The sequence below is a fragment of the Amphiura filiformis genome, chromosome 9 (genome assembly GCF_039555335.1).
Source record: "Amphiura filiformis chromosome 9, Afil_fr2py, whole genome shotgun sequence".
NCBI classification, from domain to species: Eukaryota; Metazoa; Echinodermata; class Ophiuroidea; order Amphilepidida; family Amphiuridae; genus Amphiura; species Amphiura filiformis.
The window spans coordinates 16,593,322-16,621,206 of NC_092636.1; the positions used below are offsets into that span (position 1 = coordinate 16,593,322).

The 27,885-nt window shown below is 36.8% G+C and overlaps 1 protein-coding gene across 1 annotated transcript; it reads left to right on the plus strand.

Annotated features, from left to right (window-relative positions):
- The first annotated feature begins 2,089 nt into the window (after positions 1-2,089).
- On the plus strand, positions 2,090-27,518 carry LOC140160695 (TLC domain-containing protein 2-like). Its single transcript, XM_072183982.1, has 4 exons — positions 2,090-2,683; positions 4,252-4,334; positions 17,144-17,226; positions 26,868-27,518. The coding sequence occupies exons 1-4, from the start codon at positions 2,487-2,489 to the stop codon at positions 27,279-27,281; spliced, it is 777 nt and encodes a 258-aa protein (XP_072040083.1). The 5' UTR covers positions 2,090-2,486; the 3' UTR covers positions 27,282-27,518.
- Positions 27,519-27,885: the final 367 nt, after the last annotated feature.

The following is a 27,885-nucleotide window of genomic DNA, read 5'->3' on the forward strand; positions in this document are numbered from 1 at the left end:
TTTTTTTTTTTATTTTTTTTTTTTTTTGCTTCTCGATTTATTTTTTATTCATGTGTCTTCATATCCTGTCCACCCACCTCTGATCTGTACATGATAATACTACCAGTGGCGTACCGTGGCCACCCCAACCCCGGGGGGCTGAAGAAGAAACAATTTTGCCGCCCCTTCCTTAACAGCCCGAAAAGGTTGACCCAATTTTTTTCACGGTCGTTTGAAAAAGTTTTTAAGCGCTAGCGCACTAAAAGCAACCTTTTTTAAAAATTTGTTATGCTTTTTCAATTTTTAGCGCCCTTTTTTCTTTGCTAATTCGTTTTGCCGCCCCTTCGTTTTTGCCGCCCATTCTTCTTCCGCCGCCCCCTACGTTTTTGCCGCCAGGGGGGGGCTGGCGCCCCCAAAGCCCCCCCCAAATACGCGCATGACTATCTCTCTTCGTTGTCATGGTTCTGAGAAAATAACCAGAGAATATTGCTGATTCCAATCAGGTTTTATGTCTTACTCACAACACTGTAAAATTCTCAGTGCATTATAGGCTCCTTCTAATTCTTTCTTGTCGCCCTTTTTTTGTACCGGCCAGGAATTGTACCGGCCAGGAACCGGCCAGGAACTGGCCGGTACTTATTAATTGGCTCAAGTTTGTTGTTGTTTCTAAATCAGTATAACATTTTAGGAACTTTCTTTCTAAATTGAAAATTTGGCAAATTCGCTGGTCCTCTTACCATGCACATTGACCTTATTAGAGTATAAAGCACAGGGGACAATATAATACTCAATACAAGTTCCAATATCTGTGGTGTCAGTGTGTGGTCAATGGTCATAGTGCTTTTCAAGCAGGGTCAAGGTTATCTAGCAGCAATCTTGCTATAAGTTTATGAAACTGTTTTGATGTCATTACACATCTATTCCAGAAAACTTACACATGAAAATTAATTGGCAATTGGTGGGAGAGAATAATTGGCAGGACAACTGGTTCTACATTTAGGAGTTTTACAGGATAATAATTAGATGTTAGGATAGAAGAGGGTGTAATGTTATGCCCTTAATCAAAAGTCTGCTGCAAAAGCTATTTGCACTCACACATGATAAACAATTATCTTCTTTTGGATAAGTTGATTAACTTCATATATTTTGGTATAATAATGATGACATAAATCAGAAAAATGGAGCTCTAGTGCAGATGTAACGAATTATGTTCCTACGTATATCACTAGTCTTTAACCATGCTAACAAAATTAATACAATAGCTTTGGGTTTCAGTATGTGTAGGCCTATAATATATTTGTTGTTTATATAGTCCCAAAATTATTCTTGATATAGTGTTTAATATTCTGTGTGTTTAAATTTTCAAAACCAGATTGTTATGAACTAATCTATACTAAAAGATGCGAATGTTGTTTGCTTTTACAAATTTCATTTGTGCAATCACAATTATACTCATAGACAGTTTTGACGTAAGTATAGTGTGAAAGAAGAATACAAAACAGGGTGTAACATAAACTATTGGGAAAATCGCTAATGAATTAGCTTCCGAAATTCGTAAGGATGTAGAAGGGATCACATCACATTTGGTACCAAATGATCACATTTGGTGCCAAATGTTTGGAATTTATTTCATCTTATTTCAAATGTATCTAACAACGTAAAGACTGATTTTGAGAGAATAGCAACAAATGGAATTTGGCTCAAAATACAACCATAATCTTTACACTTAAAAAATTATTTTTACTGTATATTTATATTTTAAAACGAAATCTTATGTTACTCATTGTAATTCATCCTTTTGCCGGTACATCCCTTTTTAAAGGGATTTTTATTATAGATGCTTAGAAGGAGCCTATTTTTGAAAATACACTGAGAACTTTACAGTTGTGAGTAAGACATAAAACCTGATTGGAATCAGCAATATTCTCTGGTTATTTTCTCAGAACCATGACAACGAAGAGAGTATCATGTACAGATCAGAGGTGGGTGGACAGGATATGAAGACACATGAATAAAAAATAAATCGAGAAACAAAACAAAAAAAATAGAGAGAGAGAGAAAAAAAACCCACAATCCCAGAGCCCAGAAGCCTCGAACCGAGACTAATATGAGGGTAGGCTATAGCCCTCGGTTTCGAAGCCTCGATCTCAGTATTTACCGGGAGTATTTACAAACTTCATAACTCCCAGGATAATTCCGGCCCAGGTCACAACTCTCTACGTATTTGGCCCCGGGTTATAGCCGTCTTTTTACATGTTTTAATAGAAAAGTGCGCAATTTGACCTCGGATGTTAAGCTTATACGCAGTATCAACAATAGGAAGTTGAATGCGAAATTCCAGGAGTTGAACTTTAGTGAATAATAACAGATCTACCAAATTGGTGAACCTTTACTACACATCGAACTTTCACGTATCAAAGAACTTCTTATACATATAATCATGGTAATGTATTAAGTTCCGAGTACTAGTTCGAGGTATTCTGATTCAAAATTGATAAATCACCATCATGTACACTGCAATAGGCTTGCTTACAACATTGGCGTCCTGTCTTGGATTCTGGATATTGAATAAATCTTTGAACATCAACAATTTGATCATCATTCCAGTGCCTGATAAGTATGCGGGATTGACAAGATATAAGTGGAGGAATGTGGTTGGATCATTAGTACATGCTACTGTTGTATCAATCGTTGGTGCATTTTGGTAAGTATACTACACTCCTTAAGGGGGTACTACACCCCTGTGGTAAATTTGTGACTATTTTTGTAAATAAAAAAAAAATAATAAAACACTGGTAACAAACGTTATGTATATTATTGGGGCAAGGAATCCACTTACTACACTGAAATTTCAGTGATTCAAGACAAGCGGTTCGTTATTATAAGAAATGAGGTACATCGTATCGGTACCTTATTTCTTATCATAAATAACGAACCGCTTGTCTTGGGTCACGGACATTCCAGTGTAGTAATTGGATTCCTTGCTAATAATATACATAAATTTTGTTACCACTGTGTTATTAGTTTTTGAGAAATATGCAAAAATAGACACAAATTTATCGAGGGGTGTAGTACCCCCTTAAGCATGTTAAGTTTCTTCCAGATGCTGCGCTTTGCGGGGCCAAGAAACTCAAGAGAATGATCTTAATTTTTTTCTTAAAGATGCATGTGTTTACACATGTTCAAAATCAGGTTTAAGAAAATGATCTGGTCATTTTTAGTGGGCGCCAATTGTGTCACATCTTGCAATTTGTCAAAAATCAACTCGTTTTTTTTTTTTTGTATTTCTGAATATATTAAAAAAGTTTTCACCCAAACTATACAAAAGTATAAATTTTTATAAAGCATTGACAAGATTGCAAATCTGTAAAGTCTGATTGGATATCCAGGGTGTGCCAAAAATATACTATAGTACAGGGTGAATGCAATGAAAAATAGGAATAAATAAATAAATATGAATGCAATGAATAAATAAAATTTCTTTTAATACCACTCCATTATTTCTACATGTATATTAAATTGGAAAATTAACTTGATATTTGGAATATACGCATTAATCCTTTCATTAAATAATAGTTTGTACTCTATACTAAGCCCCTTGTGTTAGGGGTGGTGCAATAATTATGTGTACCCCCGGGGTGGTGAATTATAGGGGGGGCAAAGATTTTTTGGCAGGCCAAAAGGGGGGGGCAAGCATTTTTTTTTGGCACAGATATTTTCCAGCCGTTTCTATATTACGCCCTAAAAAGGCGTAGGAAAACGGTAGGAACGCGTTCAAATATGCAAAATTTCCTACTCGCTGCGCTAGCATTATATGATAAGACAATTTAAGGTTTTAAATTCAGGTTCACAAAAATCTTGCATGTGTAAGGGGGGGGGGCAAAGAATTTTTGGCACATGAAAAGGGGGGGGCAAAGGTTTTTGGCACCTCGAAAGGGGGGCAAAGATTTTTGGCACGGCCAAAGGGGGGGCAAGCGATTTTGGCAAACCATTTTGAGAATTCACAACCCCGGGGGTACACATAATTATTGCACCACCCCTTATACAGAGTGTGAAAAAAGTCGTATTTTAAATTATCTAATTTAATGTAAAATTTCCCACCTTCTGGGGTGCCCAATATATAATAAAAACATGTTCACCTATTATGTTACAACATACGTAATATTCTCAATAAATTTAAATGCAACTTGAATAAATGAATAAATTAAAAAAAACACAATTCCCGATGGTAGACACCATGTAATTAACTATTTTACATGATTTTATTTTCAGCTTATATACCACACCGCAATACTTGCAGGACCGAGTAGAAACCCATACAAGTTTAGGTGAATTGAATATTGCTATCACAGTAGGTATGTTTATCCTTGAACACGTAATTTAGGAAACCAGGCGTGCAATGGTTTTGTTCTGAATAACAATTAACATCATGTTATCACAACAACAGGTTTTACCGTAGTACTTGTTGTACAAGGCTCACTCAGTCATTTAATGAGGCAATACAAACGATCGAATTGGGTGTTGAAATTAATTTTCTCGGCCAAATGAAAAGCAAGAATTTTCAGGAAAAACTGTCAGGAAAAACTGTAATGCTTGATACTGTATTTTTTTCCTTCAAATCCTAGTGTTAAACTTAGGCTTGAAATTCAGTCATCTAGTGATCTAGTGTAAGATTTTCGATTTTGATAGGCTTCAACTCTGCCCGCGAGCCTTTTTTTGATCAACCTTTTAGCTTTTCAAAGTAATATAGTTCGCTAATGAAGGATTTTTCCCAACTTTCTAACGCACATCACCGTGAGCGATATATCATAGTTGTCAGAATTTCCGTTTTGATTACACCATTTTTACTGCCGGCTGAAAATTTTTCAAAATCAACGCGTGAAATCTGAGGCTAATACTAGCATTGTGGATCGATATCTCTGGGTGCCGTAGGAAGACCGGCCTGGCTACAGTGTTGCCAGAACTTCAATACCGTAAAATGGGTGAAATTCTGTCAGCGGGGTAACTTTGGTCGGTCAAATATATTTTTTTAAATGGTCATATTTTCGTACAGCAATATTGTTTTTAGTCATATTTGGTGTCAATTTGTTAAGAAATATGTTTGGAAGAAATAATAGTCGCTCATGTCCAATTTCCTTGAAATTTACAAAAAAGGCGGGATTTTTGACCAAAAATTAGCATTTTTTTACATTTTTTTCAGAAAAAATAAAAATCGATATTTGTGAGCAAGGATGTGTGCTTGATTAATTTTGCAAGGGGTCAAATGTCATAAAAAATAACAACTTGCCCATATACAGCGAAGATCAATTTTTTTGATTTTTTTCCCTTCATGGAATGTGATACTGTGACCAAAGTTGCCCCAAATGCGGGGTAACTTTGGTCAGGCTATTTTTAACCCCTAGGGCACCCTTACAAAATTATTAAAAATCTTTTTCAACTTCAAGGTGTAGAAGGAACCCTAATGTCACAAAAAGAGTTAATTAGAAATATAATTGGTTTTGTTTGGAAGCAGTAGTTTAAAAACTCTGAAAAGTGCCCAATGTTACCCCATTTTACGGTATCATATATAGCAAAGAAATTCCCAGGTCTATTATACTAGGCCTGGGAATTTCTTTAAGAGCGCTCATATGACACTGATCATGTTAAGCACGACGAGGATCTTTCATCACGTGAGTGATTAATTATTTGATTTCATCATCACCGTGATCATCGGACCAATGTGTTGAAATTTGTTTCTCCTCAAAACAACTTTGCCCAACATTTGGTAAAAAAATCAACAATCTTACACGCAATTGGGCAATATTTTAAACAAAACTTTCATTTACAAAACATAAATATTACGCTGTATGTTTTATCAAGCAAACTGTTTGAAACACTCTTCCAAATAACCTTCGTAACATCCCCAGACTTTCGTTATTTAAGGGAACTGGAATGAGCGTTTCGACAGCATTTTTTGTGGGACATGAGAGCACATCAGACCTATCGAATTGCATTCTGAATACGAAGAATGTCTTTCTGATATCAAATAATGTTCATTTTATGAAATTCACGATATAATACAAATTTTATGACAAATCATTAAATGATTTGATATTTTTCAGATTTTGGAGATATAACAGTCCTCGAAGTAAATTTTATAAATTTAATGATATAGTCTTAAAGTGTATGTAGCTGGGAGGAAAGGCCGACGATCAATTGAAAATTTTGACCTTTCATATTGAAGATATGGATTTTTTCCCAAAAAGACCTAATTTTTTTTGGTGTTTTGGGAAAAAAATCCATATCTTCAATACGAAAGGTCAAAATTTTCAATTGATCGTCAGCTTTTCATCCCACCTACATACACTTTAGGTAGAAATCATCAGATTTATAAAGTTTACTTCGAGTACTGTTAAATATCAAAAATATCAATTTTAATGATTTGCCATAAAATGTGTATTACATTGCGAATTTCAAAAAATCAAAATTATTTGATATCAGAAGGCCATTCTTCGTATTCAGAATGCAATTCGATATGTCTGATGTGCTCTAATGTCCCACAATAAATACTGTCCAGACGTTTATACCCCTTCCCTTAAACGCCAGCTTATAACCAATCTTTGTAAATTGATTGTTTTTATGTTTGTTTGTCAATTTCGTGCTTTACGCGCTTTGAGTTCCTCATCGGAAGAGATTGTGCCTTATAAGAACCATTCAAATAGGTTTTTGTTTTTAAACCTGTTCAAGCAATTAATTAAAAATTGCTTGCCTAAAAACATAATAACTTGGATGTTAATACTTGACCTACCGCTGAGTGCACCAAATCTGCGTAACTTACTAGTTTAGTAGCTTACTTCTTTAGTAGTTACTCCGCAACTGCCGAGTATCTTACTAAACTAGTATTTTTGGGCGAAAATCGCGAAGCGATTTTCGTCCCATATTGCGCTGGGTTTTGTACTACTTACTTCTTCACGGCGTTTCAGAATAAAAATGAAATATTCGTGCTGTCTATGTAATCAGGAAACTACAGAGGCGATAGTGTCCATTTACATTTGCCATTACTACTTCATGTTGATATTCAAACAGTGCTATAAAGTTGTCTTACCAAGGAATATGTTTGTATTAAAAGAAATAATTGTTTTACAACTTCCATAAACTAGCATTACTTTTATGCAAATCAGAAAATTGCAACAGATATTTTTCATTTCTCTCAGACTGAGCGGTATTGCCAGATTGTACGTACAGTTGGGCTACATTAATAGCCTCATTATAGTTTTATTAATACTGGCAAAATACTTGCTTGTATGTGCTTGCTGTTCAACTATAGCGTATAAAATCTGTTAATGAGACTATAACCACACAGTCAATTAAGTTATGTCAACATGTCCCTTTTTGAGATCGCATGCAAACACTGAACAATGACATCTCATTTACATAATAATGAACTCATGTCTGTGAGCCATTTTAGTGGCCATTATCTTATTTACATAATGGTTTTGACCTCGAGTCATGAGTGGTGATTCATTGTTTATTTGGCATACTCCTCTAAATATTTTACCGTAAAGTCCTATGGTGGAGGGCTATTTTGTTGTGTAGTCCTACAAAGGTGGGTTACTAAAAAGTAGCCTGTACCGTACAGTCCTATGGTGTAGGGTTTTTTATTTTTTTTATTTTGTTGTCCTAATTTGATTGCTCTCTTTGGTCTCTTCATCATTTATATAACTTCCAACACAAACCTTCTTAGGGCCGCACCATTAGATTCTCAGGGTGGGGGTAGGAAGTTTTCAAAAAAAAAAAAATCTTCACCCACTACATGAGCAAAAAAAAACTTTCCCCACCAACTCTAAAAAAAAAAACCCCCTTCCCCACCTAACTGTGTATCAATGCATGATATTAACAAATAATTACATGCCTTCGCCGGCGAAAAAAAAGAATCGCCGCCTTTGGCAGCGACAAAAAATTCCCCGACCTCAACTTCCTACCCCCCCCGTATCAAATGGTGCGTCCCTTAGTTTAATTCTTTCAATCAAAATTTCACTCCTCTGCTAAATGATGACAAGTGAAAATCGAAGTAATATTGCATTAGGCTAAATAAAAAAATAAACATGTTTCACGTCTCCTTCCGCTTCCTTTTTGGAGGTTTCTTCAATTATATTTTTATATTTTGAAATTCAGTTAGAACTTTTTAAAAATTATGTCTAGGAAGTTGAGATGCTTTCTATAGCCTTCCCAATATACAAGAAACAATTTGGAAGGTTTTGAGATCATTAGAGGGGCCTACCCCTCAGAACAACAAATAAAAAGAGGCCTCCTCCTTTTTGCAGGCATAGTTGTGCACGCTAAAATAGCTCTAAATATGGGTATTTACATTGATTCTGCGATACAAAATACAAAGGCCCCTCCTCCTTTTTTTTCAAAAAACCTGGACGTGAAACATGTTTTTTATTTTACTTGGACTTATCAATATGGAACTACACCTTTATCTTGACAATTCATTGGCTCGCCCTATTCCTTTTAAAGGAATTTTTATTGAGACTTGTGCTGAAGCGTATCTGGCGAGTAACTACTTCTTTAGTTAGTTGATGGAGCAGAAAATCCAAATCAGCACCTTTAAGGGATCTAAAATGAGCGTTTATTGCGTTTCGACAGTATTTTTTGTGCGACATGAGAGCACCTCAGACCTATCGAATTGCATTCTGAATACGAAGCATGTCTTTCTGATATCAAATAATTTTCATTTTTTGAAAATCACAATATAATACAAATTTTATGACAAATTATAAAAATTTGATATTTTTCAAATTTTTGATATATAACAGTCCTCGAAGTGAATTATATAAATCTAATGATATATTCTTAAAGTGTATGTAGCAGGGAGGAAAAGCCGACGGTCAATTGAAAATTTTGACCTTTCATATTGAAGATATGGATTTTTTCCCAAAAGACCTATTTTTTTTTTGGTGTTTTGGGAAAAATCCATATCTTCAATAGGAAAGGTCAACATTTTCAATTGATCATCGGCTTTTCATCCCACCTACATACACTTAAAGTATAAATCATCAGATTTATAAAGTTCACTTCAAGTACTGTTAAATATCAAAAATATCAATTTTAATGATTTGCCATAAAATGTGTATTAAATTGCGAATTTCAAAAAATCAAAATTATTTGATATCAGAATGACATTGTTCGTATTCAGAATGCAATTCGATATGTCTGATGTGTTCTAATGTCCCAAAATAAATACTGTCCAAACGTTCATACCCCAGCCCTTAATATCACGTTTTTAACCACGCGGTCTTACGTTGTCAATTGTTATTCAATACTAACAATAGGCAGTGTGCGTCACGAAATACCCCGGTACAAAAAAATACCCTATCAGTGTATTTTGCGTGCCTTGTGATTTTGTAGCAGGCCTATAATCATGATAATAGGTTTATTTATTCTGTCACAGAGGGGTCATAACCCGCTGGGGGTGGGGGACTCAGCCGTGTAGTTTTAGTAAAATTCCTTTCGGAGTCAAGTAGTTACATTTTCAGCCGCGTATCAGGGTCAGTTGTAGGAGGGGGCAAAGATAAAGATAAAAGGACAATTCTGGTGGATATCATTTTGGTCCTGTGTTCTTGTGATAATTGCTCGCGAAACGCGAAAATCATTTTCAATTGTACACCATTTTACCCCAAAATTAAGAAAATCATTTTCAATTATACACCATTTTACCCCAAAATCAAGGTGATATTTTTTGTTTACTATGCCAATATTCAAGTTTACATTATTTTTGCACAAATAGGCCTAAGGGTGTTTACCGGGCAATTTTCTATTTTACACTGGGGATCAGAGGTTGAGATTTTCAGGGGATTGGTTTTAGGGTGTTGACATTTTCTTTTGTGAGGTTTTTTTTTCTTCAAATGACCATACGTCATAATAAGCCGCAAATATGGGTCTCATTTTGGGGCCTTTTGTATAATAATGGCTCCCCATATCTGCAATTTTAGTATAAAGATTTACATCTTTCAAAAACATCACAAATTTCACCAAAATGAAGCACAAGATTTTTTTAATGATTGGTAACAATGTCGCGAAATTGTTTTCAATTTGGCCAACATATCTGACAATCTTGCACAGTATTACTATGCCCACGATTGTCAGATATTTTATTAGTACTGGGCCTATTCTATTCAAGCATCATGGATGGTGTGCCCCAGGGGTGGGATAGTGGGCCATGTAATTCCTCAAAATCTATTTGGCACAAAAAGGTAATTTATGTTAGAGATAAAAGATATCTTGAGTTTTGAAAACATGTTTCCCCAGACATGAAAATATTAGTGTAGCAGAATGCAATTGTCATAAAAATAAACGCATAAAATAACGGGACTTTATAATAATAATGACTCTATAGTGAAATTTAAATGGTAGGTAGGCCTACTATAATTCTGCTATCTACTGAAGATACAAATGGAATCCAACATGCATTCGATAATCACTATGTGTTTGATTGATTGATTGATTGATTGATTGATTGATGCGCGGTTATACTAATTAACGATGATCATCCCCTTCCAACTGCCTTGTTCCCCCTTCCAAGAATATATAGATGACATCACCAGCATTTCGCGTGATAATATTTTTTGTTAGTGGCAACCTGGATCTCATCGCTTTTGATATACCTTTTCACCACGGTTTTTGCCATTCTAAATATTATTTTGTACTTTTATATAGGCCTACAATATAGCACTTATGAGGTGTCCATAGTTCCAGGGTTACGAGTAACTTAAAACTTTCCGTCAGTAGACCTGAAAGGTTTGTGGCGTCGTATACGAGACGCTCCACGCGCAGAATACGCTCTATTGTGAAATATTATATCATTTACTTTCAAAATCTCATCAATATCAATGATTTTCTCCTCTATTTATGAATCAATTTGCTTACTCGCCAACTTACTCCTCGAAGGATAGCTAAGGATGAAGAGTACGTTGCCGAGTAAATAACAATAGCTGCGGCTTAACTTTACTAGTCTAGTAACTACGCACATTTGGAAGTCACGAATTCTGAGATACTCGCCAACTTACTCCGCAAAAGATGAAGAGTAAGTTGCCGAGAATATAACAATAGAACTTACTAGTTTAGTAACTTACGCCGATTTGGAAGTCTCAAAATGCGAGATACTCGCCAACTTACTAAACTACTGTCTGTTCAATTAGCTTAGATTACTTTTCTTTGATGACTTTGACCGCAATTTTGTATTTTTTACAAATCGAGTGGGACGGTCCATTCTCAACTTAGGGCATAGACCCTATCCAATATAGCAAAACAACCTGTTCACCAATCTGTCCTGTCATTTCAATAGAGGCCTTGCATGTGACGTATCATCCCGTAAATATGGCGGACTACTCAAATGCATTCAACAAAAATGATTGCAATCTACCGTGACAGTTCGTCTCACACACATAACCTTGCACTACGATCAAATAGGTTGATGACAACATTTGATTGAATGGACTGCACTCCGCCATAACTACGGTGAAGGACACCGGTTCAAATCCTTTGTTTGGATCGATAAAATGATGCAGGGCCTCTATTGTTTTACCGTTCCGGTTATTGGATAGGTTCTATAGGTGATGATGGTCCACCGGTTTTTGTTACACGAAATTATATGGCGCGATTACGTTTTATGCATAACATTATTCTGACCATTATTTTTTCCTAAACATTTTTTCCATCTTATTTCAACTGGTTTACAATGTAAATTGAGTTTTGTTTAATACCATCATTCCTTCCCAAGAATATCAGCATTCGCTTGACATTTTCAGATAGGCCTACAGTGACTTTTCAAAAATTGCTTTCTGTAACCTGATTATTTTGAATAATATTTTCTTGTACAAAAGTTCTTTTGTTTCCAAATGTCCTGCTCATAGTTTGTATTCAACAAACAAAACGAAATAATTAATTGAAAATAAATGTGTAGTTTTTTAATAGGCCTAAATGCCTACACCTTCTCAGATCCATTCGCAAAATAAATTGCAAAGTAAATAAATAAATAAAATAAATAAGTAGGCCTAAATAAATAAATAAATAAATAAATAAATAAATAAATAAATAAATAAATAAATAAGTAAATAAATAAATAAATAAATAAATACGCAAGGCATGTATTTATATAAGCTGGGTCTATTTTAGATAACTTACATGTAGTAATAACGTAATGTTTCAACAGTAGGATTTCAACACAAATCTGAAATAGGCCTACTGACAAATATAGCTATTTTGCTGGACAATTCTTGATGCGGATGGTCGAATAAATACTATCTCAGCGCATTGTGACATATCGTCCGGCGTCCCCATTGCTCTAAATGGATTGATTCAAAAAGTTTATGGTACCCGACGTTCTACGGCTTGTTTTGAAAATATCGCGGGAAAAGACCAAAATTGAAAAGAAATGGGGTTTTAAATTGAACTTTAGAATTTGAAAAGTATAAATCACGTTAGGTCTAAGGCTGTGCTAACACTTTTCTTTGATGACTTTGACCGCAATTTTGTATTTTTTCAAATATCTTAAAAATTCAAGAATCTAAGCTAATTGAACAGACAGTAGTAGCTTACTCCGTAGTTACGCGGATTTGGTGCACTCAGCGGCTAGTGTTTCAATTATCATGAAGGTGACTTGGTATGGTGCCTTTTGTTTGTGTTTGCTTGAAATTGTTTTTGGAAACCCACCGAAAGTCATAATGAAGCAGCCAAAACAATAAAACATGGAAGCTTATAAAAACCTATTAAGTGACCTAAAGGAAAAAACATTTGTGGCAACAATGAGCCTTGCATTGAAAGTCATGGTTAAAATGTGTCGAGTACCACCCCAAAGTTTCCCTACATACACCCCCACTACCCACCTCACACACCTCTGCACCCACCCCGCCCCCATAGGCCTACATAATATTACATATCGGTACATAATATATTTATATAGCACGACTATAGCTATACATTTAGAAATTAGGTTCTATAGCGCTACATTATGACAAATAGGCCTACATGTCAAATTAAAAACAAACCCGAACACAAGTCTGAAGGGTGTAATGAAAATGCCAACCCGCGGTGGAGGGGGGGTCATACAAAATTCACCTGGAGATAGGAGGGACAGAAAATTAAAATCCCCTATAATAACACGCTAATTTTTCTAGGTTTGGACAGTGGATTTTCCCATGGACCTCAAGCGTGCGTCTCTTAATACGGACTAACCTAGGTAAACAAACAAACAAACAAATAAAAATACAAATAAAATTCACGTCAATTTACCAAAGAGCTCCAAAGCACCCAAATGGGAGATTTGGGCTACAACATCGCTGGTCGAGTAATCCTTGCTTTCAACATGTTCAATGCAGAAGGGACCTGGATTAGAACACTATTTCTGCTACTTGCTTTCGAGATAAAGTACTGAGTTTGACATTTTAGAAGCATGACGTGAAAAAGGGTGAAATCAAAACGGAAATTCTGACAAAACTATAATAGATAGACCCACACGATGCACAGTGTCATCGCCCCGATATCTTCATGGCAGAAATCGCCATGGTAGGTTGAATCCACAGCCACGCATGGCCATTTTGTTCCGACCTTTGAGACGCATAATGAGCCGAGGGACATCCCGACTAAGGCTACTGACAATAGCTCGGTAATTAACTTCTCTGTGTGTAAGTGAGCTTGTATACGCCATGTGAGGGGGTGCTCACACTACGCTGTGTGTGACATCTGTGTGTATACGCCATGTGAGTGGGTGCTCACATCAGAAAATCAGAATATTTCTGTCAGTTTATGAGTCAAGACGCTCGCTTCTTTCTCAAGACGCTAGCTAACGACGATAATATCCGTTGAACATATATGTTCAAGTGCAAGGAACCAGATCTGGTTTCTTTATACGAAATCATTTACGGGAGATATTCTTCATTTTCTACCCCGGTATCCAAAGATTTATCGTATGAATATCAATCGTGCATAGCACATTCACGTGTATCGATCCCGGGTATTCATTTTAGTGTCTCTGGCTGTATAATGTAATTATTAACCGGGCGATGTCGGTGTGCGATGTGCTTTACAGAGGTGGGAACTGTCTTTCTTTAGCGAATTATATTCGTTTGAAACGCTAAAAAATGAATTCCGAAAAAAGCTCGCGGACGGATGTAAGGCCTATAAAAATCAAAAATCTTACACTAAACGACACAATTTCATGCCTAATTTTAACACCAGGATTTAAAAAAAAATGTATTTCCAAGCACTATGAAGAAAAAAAAAATTGCTTTATATTTGACCGAGAAAATTAATTTCATAGCAAAAAGGTGTATCTCTGCTGATTTTAACATGTATCGATCGACTTTTAGCGCGACTATGCATAACAAAAGAATTTTCAACCATCGTTCTGAGTGTATGATAGAACACAGCTTGTTTATGATTTACATTCTGCGCCTGAAACATATCAATACCATAATTTTAACACTGCAGATTGTATATTCGTACTTTTTTGATGGGATATAATCATATCAAACTGACATATGTGATGCGATCAAGCCAAATCAGTCGGAACTCGGAAATATTGATTTTGAGATATAGACGAATCCAAATACACGCATTCCTACACCTGACTAGCAGCCTTTAGTTGGGTCCCCGTCGGCTACAATGCATCCAAAATGCGAAATGATTCGGCCTTGGCGGAAATTTTAAACTGCATTCCATCACCCGTTTTACACCTTCCGCGAAAGCACGGGTAGACAAAAGAAGTTTACAACACAATACAGTTCAACAGTTGTGCAAATAAAGCCGCCTTACACCTAGAGAAGGTCGAGGAGTGTTAATAGAATAATACAATAGGCCTAGAGATAATTCCGCAGGTAATCACGTCGCATCTATTCATAGATTAATGGATGAACAAAAGCACTATGTATGAATAGATGCGACAGGATTACCTTTATTGTATATTATTATTCTATTAACCCTACTCGTCTTTGCATCTTCTCTAGGTGTTAGGTGGCTTTTATTTGCACAATCGGGTGCTCAAAACCCCAGGTTGGTGCTAGCGGGAAACCAAAGATGGCCGACCAAATCCTGACCATGACTTGGCTCGTTGGATTCGTCTATAGCCAAACAAATGAAACATTTCCCTTTGTTTCCTATTGTTTTGGAAACTCTTTAATTGCTTATATCTTTGGGATTGGTTGTTCAATTTTATTGGGTTTTCTGCAAAAACCAGCTTAATGCTTTTTCCTAACCTATAAGAAACTGAAAATTTATTATTGCCGAGTTCCGACTGATTTTGCTTGATTGCATCACATCTTTGGTAGTTGTGTGAAGTAGCATTTCTAGTATTTGAGCGTAGACTTGCTATAGTCAGTGGCGGCGCCAGGAATTTTTTTCCGGGGGGGGGGGGCATTGGGGGGACAAAGTGAATTTCCGGGGAATCAACAAAAAGGAGGCGCCATATTTAGCGTTAGCTTTGGATATTTAATTATTTTATTTATTTTTCACCGGACCCGGTAGTTGGTTGTTAAAAATCCTTCATTGCCTGTTTAGGGGTGTGTCGCACAGTGTCATCGACCCTATATCTTCATGGCAGGAATCGCCATGGTAGGTTGAATCCACAGCCACGATTAGCCATTTGGTTCAAACCTTTAAAGCTCTTTAGAACTAATAATTAGTCGAGGGACATAACTAAGGCTACTCACAATACCGGGTAATTGATCTTGGTTGTGCGTGAATATAAAGCTTGTATACCCCATTGAGGTCAATGGTCATCGACTTTTATACTGCCTACAGTGAGTGCAGCTGTACTACACGCTGTAGTCTATACAGGGTATTACAGGACCAACGCAATATAAAATGTCAGATTTTGAGTTCAAAGCGCACGGCCAATTTTCAAAGCGCATTCTAGCGACTATCATATCTGTTCAACACGTATTTTCAGGTGTATGAGACCACATCTGGTTTCTTGAGAAAATTCATTTGCGGGAGATATTCATCAATTTCTAACCCAGTATTCGAAGATTTTCGTCTGATATCAAAATCGTGCATAGCAATTCACGTGTATCGATCCCGTGTATTCATTTTAGTGTCCCTGCTCCACCAAATAATTATTAGCCAGGCGGTGTCGGTGTGTGTCGGGAGTGTTAGATCAGCTCCTCTGATATAATACTCTTTAGGTGGATCAAAATAAGCCTACCGGGACTAAAATAAAACCAATAGTTGTAAAAGGCCTATGCATCTTCCTTTGGCAAGTTGTCCTCAATTTTGTTCATTTTAGTATTGAAGTTACATTTTTTGCATAAATCACAAAAGAAATCCCCAGTTGAAGTACAAAGCAAATTAGTCAATCAATATCACTTCAACTGGGGATTTCTTTTGTGATTTATGCACGCATCATATCTTCTGGAGGCAGTTTTGAACTAATGACCTTTCGTATAATTGTCCATCACCAATACAGGCCTAGATGTGATTCACAAAATAATAAATTCACAACTTCTAAATTACTTAACCTATAGAAATCATTGAAACACTGTTCTGAACTTAAATTAACTGATTAAAACAATAGTGATATATTCAAGCAATTTTAACCATAAATAAGAAATCATTTCCAAAATTAATTTGCTTTGGTGACAAGTCAATAGACACGCGACTAAGAAAAATCGATCATCGTGCAGTACTTTAAAGTATGGGCTATCATGGCTATTGTGACCGTGAAATTTCAAGTATGCGCTATTGTGATCGCGAAATAAACATATCGACATTTTGTTAATCTCTCCGGTTATTATGTGCTTAAACCAACCGGCGGTTGCTACTCATGCATTCTTGAATATTCATATACCAATGACCTCTGCCAACCGGACGGAACCGCCCGGAACCGGCGGGCAACCGGCGGTCGAGTTTTGATTTGATCCCTTAAGGTTGTTGGTTCGATCCTTTGGACAACTTGTTTTCTCTTTTGAACATGACATGCTAAATCTGAGGCTATTGACGGAAGTGTTGATACTATAAACTTTATTTCGTAACAGTATTGTTATAGAGGGCCATACTACGGGCTGTATGCATTGTAATGTACAAAAAGTAGCCTGGAATCGGAACAGTAACCTCAGATCGTACATTGTCTACTTTTGAAAGTCAATTCTAAGTCACATTGTGAAATAATAATTTTTACCTTTTTTAACAGGTTACTTGATTTATGATACCAGAGACTTGTTGCAGCATCAAGGTGTGACCTCTACATGGCCTATTCTATTACATCATCTTACTGTAAGTTGATTGATGATTAATTGATTTAATCTGATTTGATAGATAAATTGATTGATAATTGATTGGTTGGTGACGTTATTATGTTTACCCCCAGATGAAATAAAGCACATTTTACTCAATAGTTTTGCTAGGCATATCCGTCATCTCCATTTATTTGTAATCCAGAATTGGATTTAACTTCAGCTTATCCAATAAATACGGACCGAAAGGGTCCGTTCTAATACATCAAACGTAGCCTAACTTCTCAAGAGAAAATTTCTCAAGAGAAATTTACATACATTTATTGAGTCAATCCTTTAATAATATAAATACCTTAGAAAAGTGCATAACATTAATCCTACTTTCCTGAAGCCGGGAACATTCAGGAAAGTAATCTGGATATTTGACATAATTTCGTTCAACTTCTCATGCACTATTTCTCAAATATATTAGTAACAAATTATTACTATTTGTAAACACTTATGCAATTACCTATGGTGATCAAATTATTTTCAATTAAATTGGCTTTAAGATGAAATTTTTGTGGCCATGTCCCTTTTTTACCGCCCCTTTTTAACCATCTAAACACAGTGTGCCTGCTCACCTGTAAGATACAGCCCTCTCGGGAATTTCCCGAGCCCATGCTTAAATTACTAACCCGTAAGGTACGGGGCCTCTCAACAACAAGGTGTGGCCCAACTTCTCACAGAGAAGTTAACCCAAATTAATTCCTTATGAGATACGGGGCCCTCCAGGGAATTTCCCCGAGCCCTTTAATTTGCACACACACAAGTGTGCCTGCTCACCTGTAAGATACAGCCCTCTCGGGAATTTCCCGAGCCCATGCTTAAATTACTTACCCGTAAGGTACGGGGCCTCTCAACCACAAGGTGTGGCCCAACTTCTCACAGAGAAGTTAACCCAAATTAATTCCTTATGAGATACGGGGCCCTCCAGGGAATTTCCCCGAGCCCTTTAATTTGCACACACACAAGTGTGGCCTAATTTTCCCTCTCGCAGAGAAGTTAACCCAAATTAAATCCTTGTAAGGTACATAAATGAATGAAATGAAGAAATGAATGATTGCATTAATAAATGAATGAAACATGAATGACCATGGTGCCCTCCAGGAAATTTCCCACAAACCACTTTTGCCGATACACAAGTGTGGCCCAACTTCTCGGAGAGAAGTTAACCCGAATTAAGTCCTAGAAAGATACATAAATGAATGAAAGAAATGACTACATGAATGAATAATTAAAAATGAATGAATGAATGAATATGGGGCACACCATGACTTTAAGCGAGACCTTTTGCACACACACTTGTGGCCCAACTTCTCGCAGAGAAGTTAACCCAAATTAATTCCTCGTAAGCTACGGGGCCCCCAGGAAATTTGCTCAACCCTTTTGCACACACACAAGTGTGGACCAACTTCTCTTTTTGCAAAGAAGTTAACCCAAATTAATTCCTCGTGAGATATGGGGCCCACCAGGGAATTTCCCGGCCCTATTGCACACACACAAGTGTGGTCCCACCTCTTTTCTCACAGAGAAGTTAGCCCAAATTAATTTATTGTAACTAACGGGACCTCCAGGAAATTTCAAACATGCTCAAAGTGTGGCCCAACTTCTTAAAAAGAAGTTAACAGCAATGTATTAACCAGCAAGTTACAACAAAGCCCTTTTTCAGGGATTTCCTGAACCCCTAGATCTGTGTACCCAAATGAGGACTACCTCCCAAAATAAGTTCATAACTTGTGAACTTAATAAATCCAACCCCTTGGTCCATTAACACCCTCTCTTCCTGGCAGTTTGCCATTACCTAGAGGCTACCATTAAAAACTCATATTTCAATACACTTTTGGTATGTGATCCTCGATATCCCATACAATATGGGGCCTCCCAGTCGACTACTGCTCCCCGATAAAATTGAATACTGGAATATGAAAAAAATAAAATTTTGGGTGTGGTGGGTGGGAAAATTTTTTCATTACCAAATTCCAGAAACATCTTACTCCTTTCAAGACAGATATCCTTATGGCCTTATCCTGGAAAACTAGGCGGGGCAAGAATGTCATTGACCGCTTCCCATTGGCCACCGCAAACAATAGATCCTAAACATCACTGGCCCTTGGATAATGCCATTCCTAGGCAACCAATCAATAAATCAATCAATTGGATTTGTCCAGGCACTGGTTTTGGACTAGTCTATTCCACAGGAGGTAAATCTGTTTATTGTATATAGATACAATAAACTTTATTACCCCCAGATGAAATAAACCACATTTTACTCAATAGTTTTGCTAGGCATATCCGTCAGGAGTATCTCCATTTATTTGTAATCCAGAATTGGATTTAACTTCAGCTTATCCAATAAATACGGACCGAAAGGGTCCGTTCCAATACATCAAACGTAGCCTAACTTCTCAAGAGAAAATTTCTCAAGAGAAATTTACATACATTTATTGAGTCAATCCTTTAATATAAATACCTTAGAAAAGTGCATAACATTAATCCTACTTTCCTGAAGCCGGGAACATTCAGGAAAGTAATGTGGATATTTGACATAATTTCGTTCAACTTCTCATGCACTATTTCTCAAATATATTAGTAACAAATTATTACTATTTGTAAACACTTATGCAATTACCTATGGTGATCAAATTATTTTCAATTAAATTGGCTTTAAGATGAAATTTTTGTGGCCATGTCCCTTTTTTACCGCCAAACAAGTTTATGGCACAGAAACTTGCCCAACCCCCCCTTTTTTTTTCCCGGTTCCCTGCCCTGGACCACCGACACCCTTATAGAAGGCAACTTGAAAGCCGACACAAAAGCTTTTCCTCAAGTTGATGTTTTTATTTGAACTGTTTAAATTGGTTCCCGGCATTGGTTAGTCTGCTCTGAAGTGCAAACCGACCTGAATTGACCACTGTCACTTTGACCATGTATCAGAGCCCCACACAACCCATTTCTAATGATGTAACAAGCCAATTACCTTTACCGCCAATTCGCTCCAAATGGATATATTTTTATCCACTAATTATAAAATTCTGAAGTGAGCAGACTGACTACAATTTAGCTGGACAAATATAATACTGCCCAGAATTTTAAAGCAACTTTGGTAAAAGTAAATTAACTCATGTCCCCAAAACCCTGTGACCGTTGTGTAGAGCATTTATGCATAATAGTCATATAATAAAAGAAAGAAACGGCAAGAAACATAGCAAGTTAGGCTACCTGCGGTGCCTAACTCGATAATTACAACACCAATATGGCACCACCTGGCTTTGCTCTGGTTGTCAATCAGACCCATCTTGCATACATATCTATCATTTGTTCCCAAGGAACGATGTTGTCAGACAAATTATTGGCAATTAAACCATAATGTTAACCCATATTGACCACATACAAATAAAAGTGCTTGCATCCCACTTTGTCTTGTCCTGCCATAGGCTTGCTTTGAATATACAATGTACTGGGCGAATATATCATTAGATATATTATATAGGCTCCTTCTATCCTTGTCTATATTCAATATTTTTAATCGCCAAACATGTTCATTGTTTATATCACCCACGACTATTAGTCCGACGGGTTCCCGAACCCACCAGGGCTCCAGTTGCTAACTGCCAGCATCAACATGTTGATTCAACCTTAAATGCAATTTAAAACCAGATTCGTGAAAATCCAATGGTTGGAGTCATCATATATGATATACATTTAATTCATGCATCCTTCTTTGTCTCCACCTGCATGCCCTAAGTTCTCTGCTATCATTTCGTTTGACGTGGGAGAAATTGTCGAAATAATGCTCCAAACATATTATATATCTTTCTATCCCAAGTTTTTAATCGCCAGACGTGTTCATTATTTATACCGCTCACGTCTAGTAGTCCACGTGTTAGTAGTCCAGGACCTGCCCGGCCTTCGTTTATCACTACCAGCATCAATGTGTCTATTCAACCTGAAATGAATCAGAAAAAGAAAACAGAAAAAGGGAAGCAACTCGACAGTACAGCAAAGCCTACCACTCCGCAAAATTCCTATTTCATTACTATTTACACATTCACGACTTGTAGAAATCGCTGATAAAACAAAATCCTTATACACCCCAGATAAACAGGAATGTTGTTGCTGCTTTAGTTGACCACACGTAAATTAGGAATTTTATTTCTATTTATTTATTACGGTACTTGATGACGATACAACGTGTGCTTCCGACTTCCCGAATTTCGTGCCGGAATTGATCTTATTAATTTTTGCTACCATCCAATGCTGATCATACCCAAGCCTCATGAATTTTCTAACATCGAATGATCCGGGCGAATGATCTCCCAATAATCCCCCAAATGACTATCCTTGCAATTAATTATATTTTCCCAATCACGCCTATCTCGATCACTTCCAATTTCCTTGGCTTCCATGCTGGTCTCGAAATGACCTTGAGGAAAGCTAAAAGTTCTAACATCTATAACTTCTCATGCTACCTCTTTTGACCAAGCTCCACAAACCTATGATATGTATCCCTTTATGTTAGACTCTGTTGAATCCCATTACACTGAGTTGCATACCAATCTGAACATGATCACTATTTGACTTCGAGTGACCTGATAACCAGATATGACCCGGAGAAATTTTTGACTTGGTTGCTCCTCCAATTCCCCAAAAATCCATGAAAATCCCACTCTTACCTTATAAACTTCCACTTTTTTTTTTTTTTTTTTTTTTTTTTTTTTTTTTTTTTTTTTTTTTTTTTTTTTTTTTTTTTTTTTTTTTTTTTTTTTGGGGGTTTTTCCCCCCCCTTGTAAATTTTTTTCCTTTTTTTCTTCTTTTCTATCCAATGATCCAACCTTGATTGCCAGGCCCGGACGGACCCATAAGACCTTGAAATTAACCATAAATATTGAAACAAAGAAAGTGGCAAAAAACTACACCTCACCCTGACTGAACGTAAAAACATAACGAGGAGTGATGAAAAACCCAACCTAAAAAGTTACCCTTGAAAAACATCTTGTAAATTATAACCAGTCTCGCACCGTTTCCAATCTTTTTTGAAATCCAGAGTTAGATGACCGATACCAATAACTTCCTAATTACGATCCCACTTTTGGATACGCAACCCACAATCCATGCGGTTTGCCCCTGAATGACCCCAAATTGACCTTGAAAATTTTGTTTCCTCCTTAAGATGGTCGCCCAACCTAATTTGATGAACCTGGATGCCTCGAAATTGACTTTGACATTTTTTGTCCCATTTCTGTGGTCACCCCCATCAAACTTCATGAACCAACGACACTATGGCATTTGACCCCAAATGACCACACATTGACCTTGCCCTCGTTATCTTGTTTCGATGTTTGCTTATTTTGAATTGATTTGTAAAAATATAAAATTTCCCCTTGAAAAGATGTTGACATGATCACATGCGTCCCGTAGATCATATGAATGCATCTAATTACATACAAATTCGCAAATTTTTGGTAAACGTCATCACCGTGGTGGTGGCACCCCTTTACATTTTGCCTTGTCCAGTTCTGTAAAACCCAGGCTCCAAGGCACCCCATTAACTGAAGCTGTTAACCCCGCTAAAATTACCAAACAATATAAAATCTTACTTAATATGGTCCGAGTGACCTCAAGCACGTACCATGTCCAATACTTGACTGCCTCACAAACTATCCCTACCTGACATTATGAATTAACATAACAATTTGCCCAATATTTTATTTTGTTATCTCATTTTTTTTCTTCAAAAAACAACAATGTCATGATCACATGATTGCAACTAATTAAATATTCACAAATTGTGATACACAAATATCACAGCGGCAGTGACACCATCCTTTCCCAATTTGCCAAACCCATTTCTCCAAAGCCCCGCCCTAGCCAAATTGTTTAATTACCCAACCAATTCTCCCTTTCTAACCATCTGAATTATTCATGATACTAATTACATGTAATTAATGTAGTGTAGAACAATTTAAAACTTATTCACACAAGCAATGTAAAATTTCACTTACGAGTGGAATTTTCGTGCCTCATCCGAGGTCACTTCTTCAGCACTGAGTTGGCGTAGTACTGGAAGACGTAACGCTACTCGGGACACGTGATCTGGGCAATGAACCCAAATCACTTGACCCGAGTAGCCTCTTGTAGGCGGCTGGTAGTGTAATTAATGTATTTATTTAATGTATTTATTTATTTAATGTTTTTTCATTTGTGATAAATTTATATCTCCTGTAAACGTTAAACATGGTAAAAGGAGATGTTATGATCACATGATTGCAACTAATTAATCATTCATGAAATCGAAATTTGATCAATCGTAGAACCTAGTTTATTCCCGCAAGTAGTGAAGTTTCAAAATTCTAGTTGATGTTTTTATTTTTTATTGTAATGTAAGCTTACTTAAAACTTGCTCACCCTGTATTGTTGTCCATTTCCTAGTAAGTATCCACGTACGTAATCAGATGTTCCGCCGGTTTTTACTCGGCTGGCCTTCCCAAATTGCAATACTCTTTTCCCAATACGCAGATTTCGCCATCGGACTGTGACAAATCCCACTCGTTGCTTTGAATTTTGCTGCTATGGATGCTCGACCAGGTTTTCATTTACACTTCCATATACTCCATTTCTGCCGAAAGATTCAGCATCCAGTATTAAATTTATAACCACCTTGACTGCTGCAGCTTTTTGACTGATGAGCGATGCCTTGCATTCCTGTAATGGTTCAAAATTCTGCACCCTTCAGAGTATATAGGCCTACCAATGATATGGCACAATACACCAGGGTCGTATTTCGCTGACATATATTTCCATCTTGAGTTGAGTATCTACCCTTCCTTTCACTTTTCCGTGCGGTGCTATAGCTTTCTACACTCATTGTAACACCTGAAGCTTACAACCTGTCTTACCTCCATGGTATTACCAATGTGGTGTTTTGGTGTCTCTCATGACAGCCGCCATTAATGTCATCGGTGTTTCTAATTGCCGACATATTTTGTGATCATGCTTCCATCGCTTCTTCTTCGACGAACCATTCTCTTCTTTCCCGTAATAATACTTCAGACGAATTCTCACTACAGTCAAACTTCAAATCAAGTAAAGTACTCGATATCAGCCGACAGTAAAACTCAGAAAATTTCTAAGTGACCAAAAATTTTTTTCATTACCAAATTCCAGAAACATCTTACTCCTTTCAAGACAGATATCCTTATGGCCTTATCCTGGAACAACTAGGCGGGGCAAGAATGTCATTGACCGCTTCCCATTGGCCACCGCAAACAATAGATCCTAAACATCACTGGCCCTTGGATAATGCCATTCCTAGGCAACCAATCAATAAATCAATCAATTGGATTTGTCCAGGCACTGGTTTTGGACTAGTCTATTCCACAGGAGGTAAATCTGTTTATTGTATATAGATACAATAAACTTTATTATTAAAAACTAACATGTTTCCAGAAGGTGTGCCAAAAACTGACATAAGGTACTTTTAAAAAAATTCTGGGTCATAAAATGAGCTTCAAAAGCCAACCATAATTATAGGAATTGCCAAGTTGTGTAAGTTACACTTATAGAAGTTACTTTATTAGCTTTAGCACATCTGAAATGAAATAAGCACATCCACCTTAAAGGGGCATTTTGTGATCCACAGCCTCACCCCCCACGCCCCTAAAAAAAGTTGAGATTTTTATTACTGGAAATCTCTGGCTACATAATGTTTATGTACAAAATCTATTGCAGGTTAATTCATTTAGCAAAAATATCTGGTTAACAGAACGAAATTACAAGACAGTGCCCTTTGGACCAGTGTAATATACATAATAATTCGTAAACGCAAAATCGGAATCAGCTGAAATTTTAGGAAAAACTTTTTTGCTAGAATCACACAATACTTCTTAAAAATTACCCATTTTAAGAGCATCGACCAGATGATTCATGATTCAACCCAATTCACTCACTTTACTTTTATTGTTACACGAAGACACGAAAGTGGCCCAAACTGTTTTAGGATTACTTTACACAATTGGCCATATCTTCGCTTGTAGACCACCGATTTTATTGAAACAAAGCTTGTGTAGTAGCTTTAGAAATTAACTTGACGACCAAGTAAAATTAAATACAACCAATAAGTTACATGTTTGCCTAACAATCTTCTCTCGATTGTATGTTTTTTTGTTACAACCTGCAGTGTACGTTTTCCATAAGTGTCCCAATATTGGCTATCCAGGCTTGTGCTTTTTTTTTTTATAGCATGAGCTTGGAACGGTCCGTGGATTTCCAATGGATTAGCATCACGGACCAACCTGGGTAAACAACAAATACATTTTGATCACGGTTGAAGCATCCGCTTTTTTTTGTTATCATGTTCAGTAAATATCGACGAAAAAAGCTTATTCTCAAAATTTCATGTGATTCCGAGCTTGCGTTTGCGAATTATGCATGATTATGTGTTGTTTGAATATGTTGTCTGTTCTCTGAATGCAAAATTGTCACGGTGAAAAACTCACTCTCCAAAAGAGCGAAAAGAAAAAACCCCCGGGGGGCACTTCCATGACAGATATGCATCATGTGCCTCGGCTTTTTCAAACCGGCTTGTACCCAATGATCCCCTTTTTTGTGTTATGGTCCTACCTATTACCCAATGACCCCCTTAAAAAAAAAATTCATGTACTCAATGACCCCCTTTTTCTATTTCCTGCTATACCCAATGACCCCCCTTTTAATTCTCAAATTTAGGTGGTATTTGTGTTCTCCTCCAGAAATAATGAGATTTTTCACATTTCCAAGGTGGCCAAGTTGTTTTTACGCAGTTTGGTACTTATTTATGTGTACTTAATGATACTCTTTTGGCAATCCTGTACTCAATGACTCCCATTTTACTTTTTGTTATCCCAATGACCATCCTTTTTTCAAAGTTTCATACCGAATGACCCCATTTTTATTCAGGTTGTGTACTGAATGACCCCATATTTTTGTAATTGTACATTTGACCTGAATGCCCCCTACTTTTAACATGGCCGAGGCACATCCCTGCCATTTCAGATAGGGAGTGCCCCCCCCACACGGGGAAAAACATCACTCCTGAAGGAGTGCAAATCACTCCTGAAAGAGTACACACCACTCTTAAATCAGTGAAGACACCTCTTTTAAGGTATGATATCAGGGACATTATACTCGAAAAAGAGTGAGAGTGACACTCTTGTACATTACGAGAGTTAAGAATCTTAACCCTAACAGGACGGTATACTACAAAATACTTCTTGATATATGCGCTGTTCGTGCATGCATCCCACGTGGTGTGATGACGCAATCGCCCTAAGTGATATATAGGCACGGTTTCGCTGGCCAGCGAACCCCAAGACCCCTGGCAAAGTGTCGCCGACCCAGTGCCTGGCATGCGAGGGGTCTCGGGTTCGAATCCCACCCAGAGCAAACAACTTCTTTCCTTCTTTTTTCTCTTTATTCTTTCCTTCTTTCCCTTTCCGTCGCCAAAAAGCCCTTAGGCGGTTAGGATTAGGTAAAGATCGTACAATTAATAAAAATTACGTACACAATAACAGACTGACCTTAATTCCATATCATATCAGCGATGTTATCCCGGGGATGTTATACGTTCTTCTAAATTTTATCTTAACTTTTCTACTTCCGCAGCTTAATATTATCGGACTACACACGTTTTTATATCATCAATATCTTCTTGGCTATGGTATCATCTGTTCTTTGATTGAATTCAACAGTGTATTCTTACACGGACGACAACTCCTGCTTATGTACAGCTATTCCAAATCTTCAGGCATTTACAAAATAAACAACGTTTTCAACATTTTCACTTACGTCGGGTTTCGTTTGGCTATATTTACTACGCTGTTTCCGTTCATATGGGAAGATTGTGGTCGGGTTACCCCGTTGCTTTGTAATGGATTTCTACTAAGTGCGACTATTTTACTTGTCATTAATTTGGTTTTATTTTATAGATTGATTAAAAGTGATTTCTTTTCAACAAATCGTAAAGATGATACTGATATACTGGTTAATAATAACATTTATAACGGAAAGTCAAAATAAGAGTATTCATGTATTATTAATTTTGAATATTCAATAATGGAAAAGTCTCATACATTAACCTAATGTTTAACAAGTCAAAAGAAAAACAAATTCACTGGCCCACGAAGCATTGCCTCTAGCCGTATTTTGAGAAACTGGCCCTATATAGCTGTCTCCAAATTGCCATAGTGATCATTCAATACATTAGCCAAGAAAATCAATATCAAAACAATTAATGGTAATATCCTTGGAGTTAACGTGGTAAAAAATAAAAAGTTCTAATATTAGAACATGATTATACTTTTAAAAATCAAATTGTCAGTGTGTGAATTTCGCAAGAGTGTTTACTATTAAATCAACGCTTCAAACGGTAGTCTGTAGCAAGTGTATTTTGCTGTATATGAAATTACAGGTTATTGCTCTCAAAGAAGATCATTTCGAAAACCAGATAATTGTAAAGCGTAGAAGGTGCTACAAATTCGTCCACTGAACGAAGGAGTTCGTGGATTACACCAAAAGTGCACAACTTTCCGAAAAAAGGAATTGATCCTCTTTGATATGCTGAAGCCTGACTTATGAAATTCTGTTTAATGAAGAAAGGAGTGAGTGCTGGAAGTAACATCAT

Coding starts and splice junctions, on each gene's coding strand:
- LOC140160695 (XM_072183982.1), top strand. CDS start 2,487: ATGTACACTGCAATAGGCTTGCTTACAACATTGGCGTCCTGTCTTGGA. Junction 2,684..4,251: donor TCAATCGTTGGTGCATTTTG/GTAAGTATACTA, acceptor TTTTATTTTCAG/CTTATATACCACACCGCAAT. Junction 4,335..17,143: donor GAATATTGCTATCACAGTAG/GTATGTTTATCC, acceptor CTTTTTTAACAG/GTTACTTGATTTATGATACC.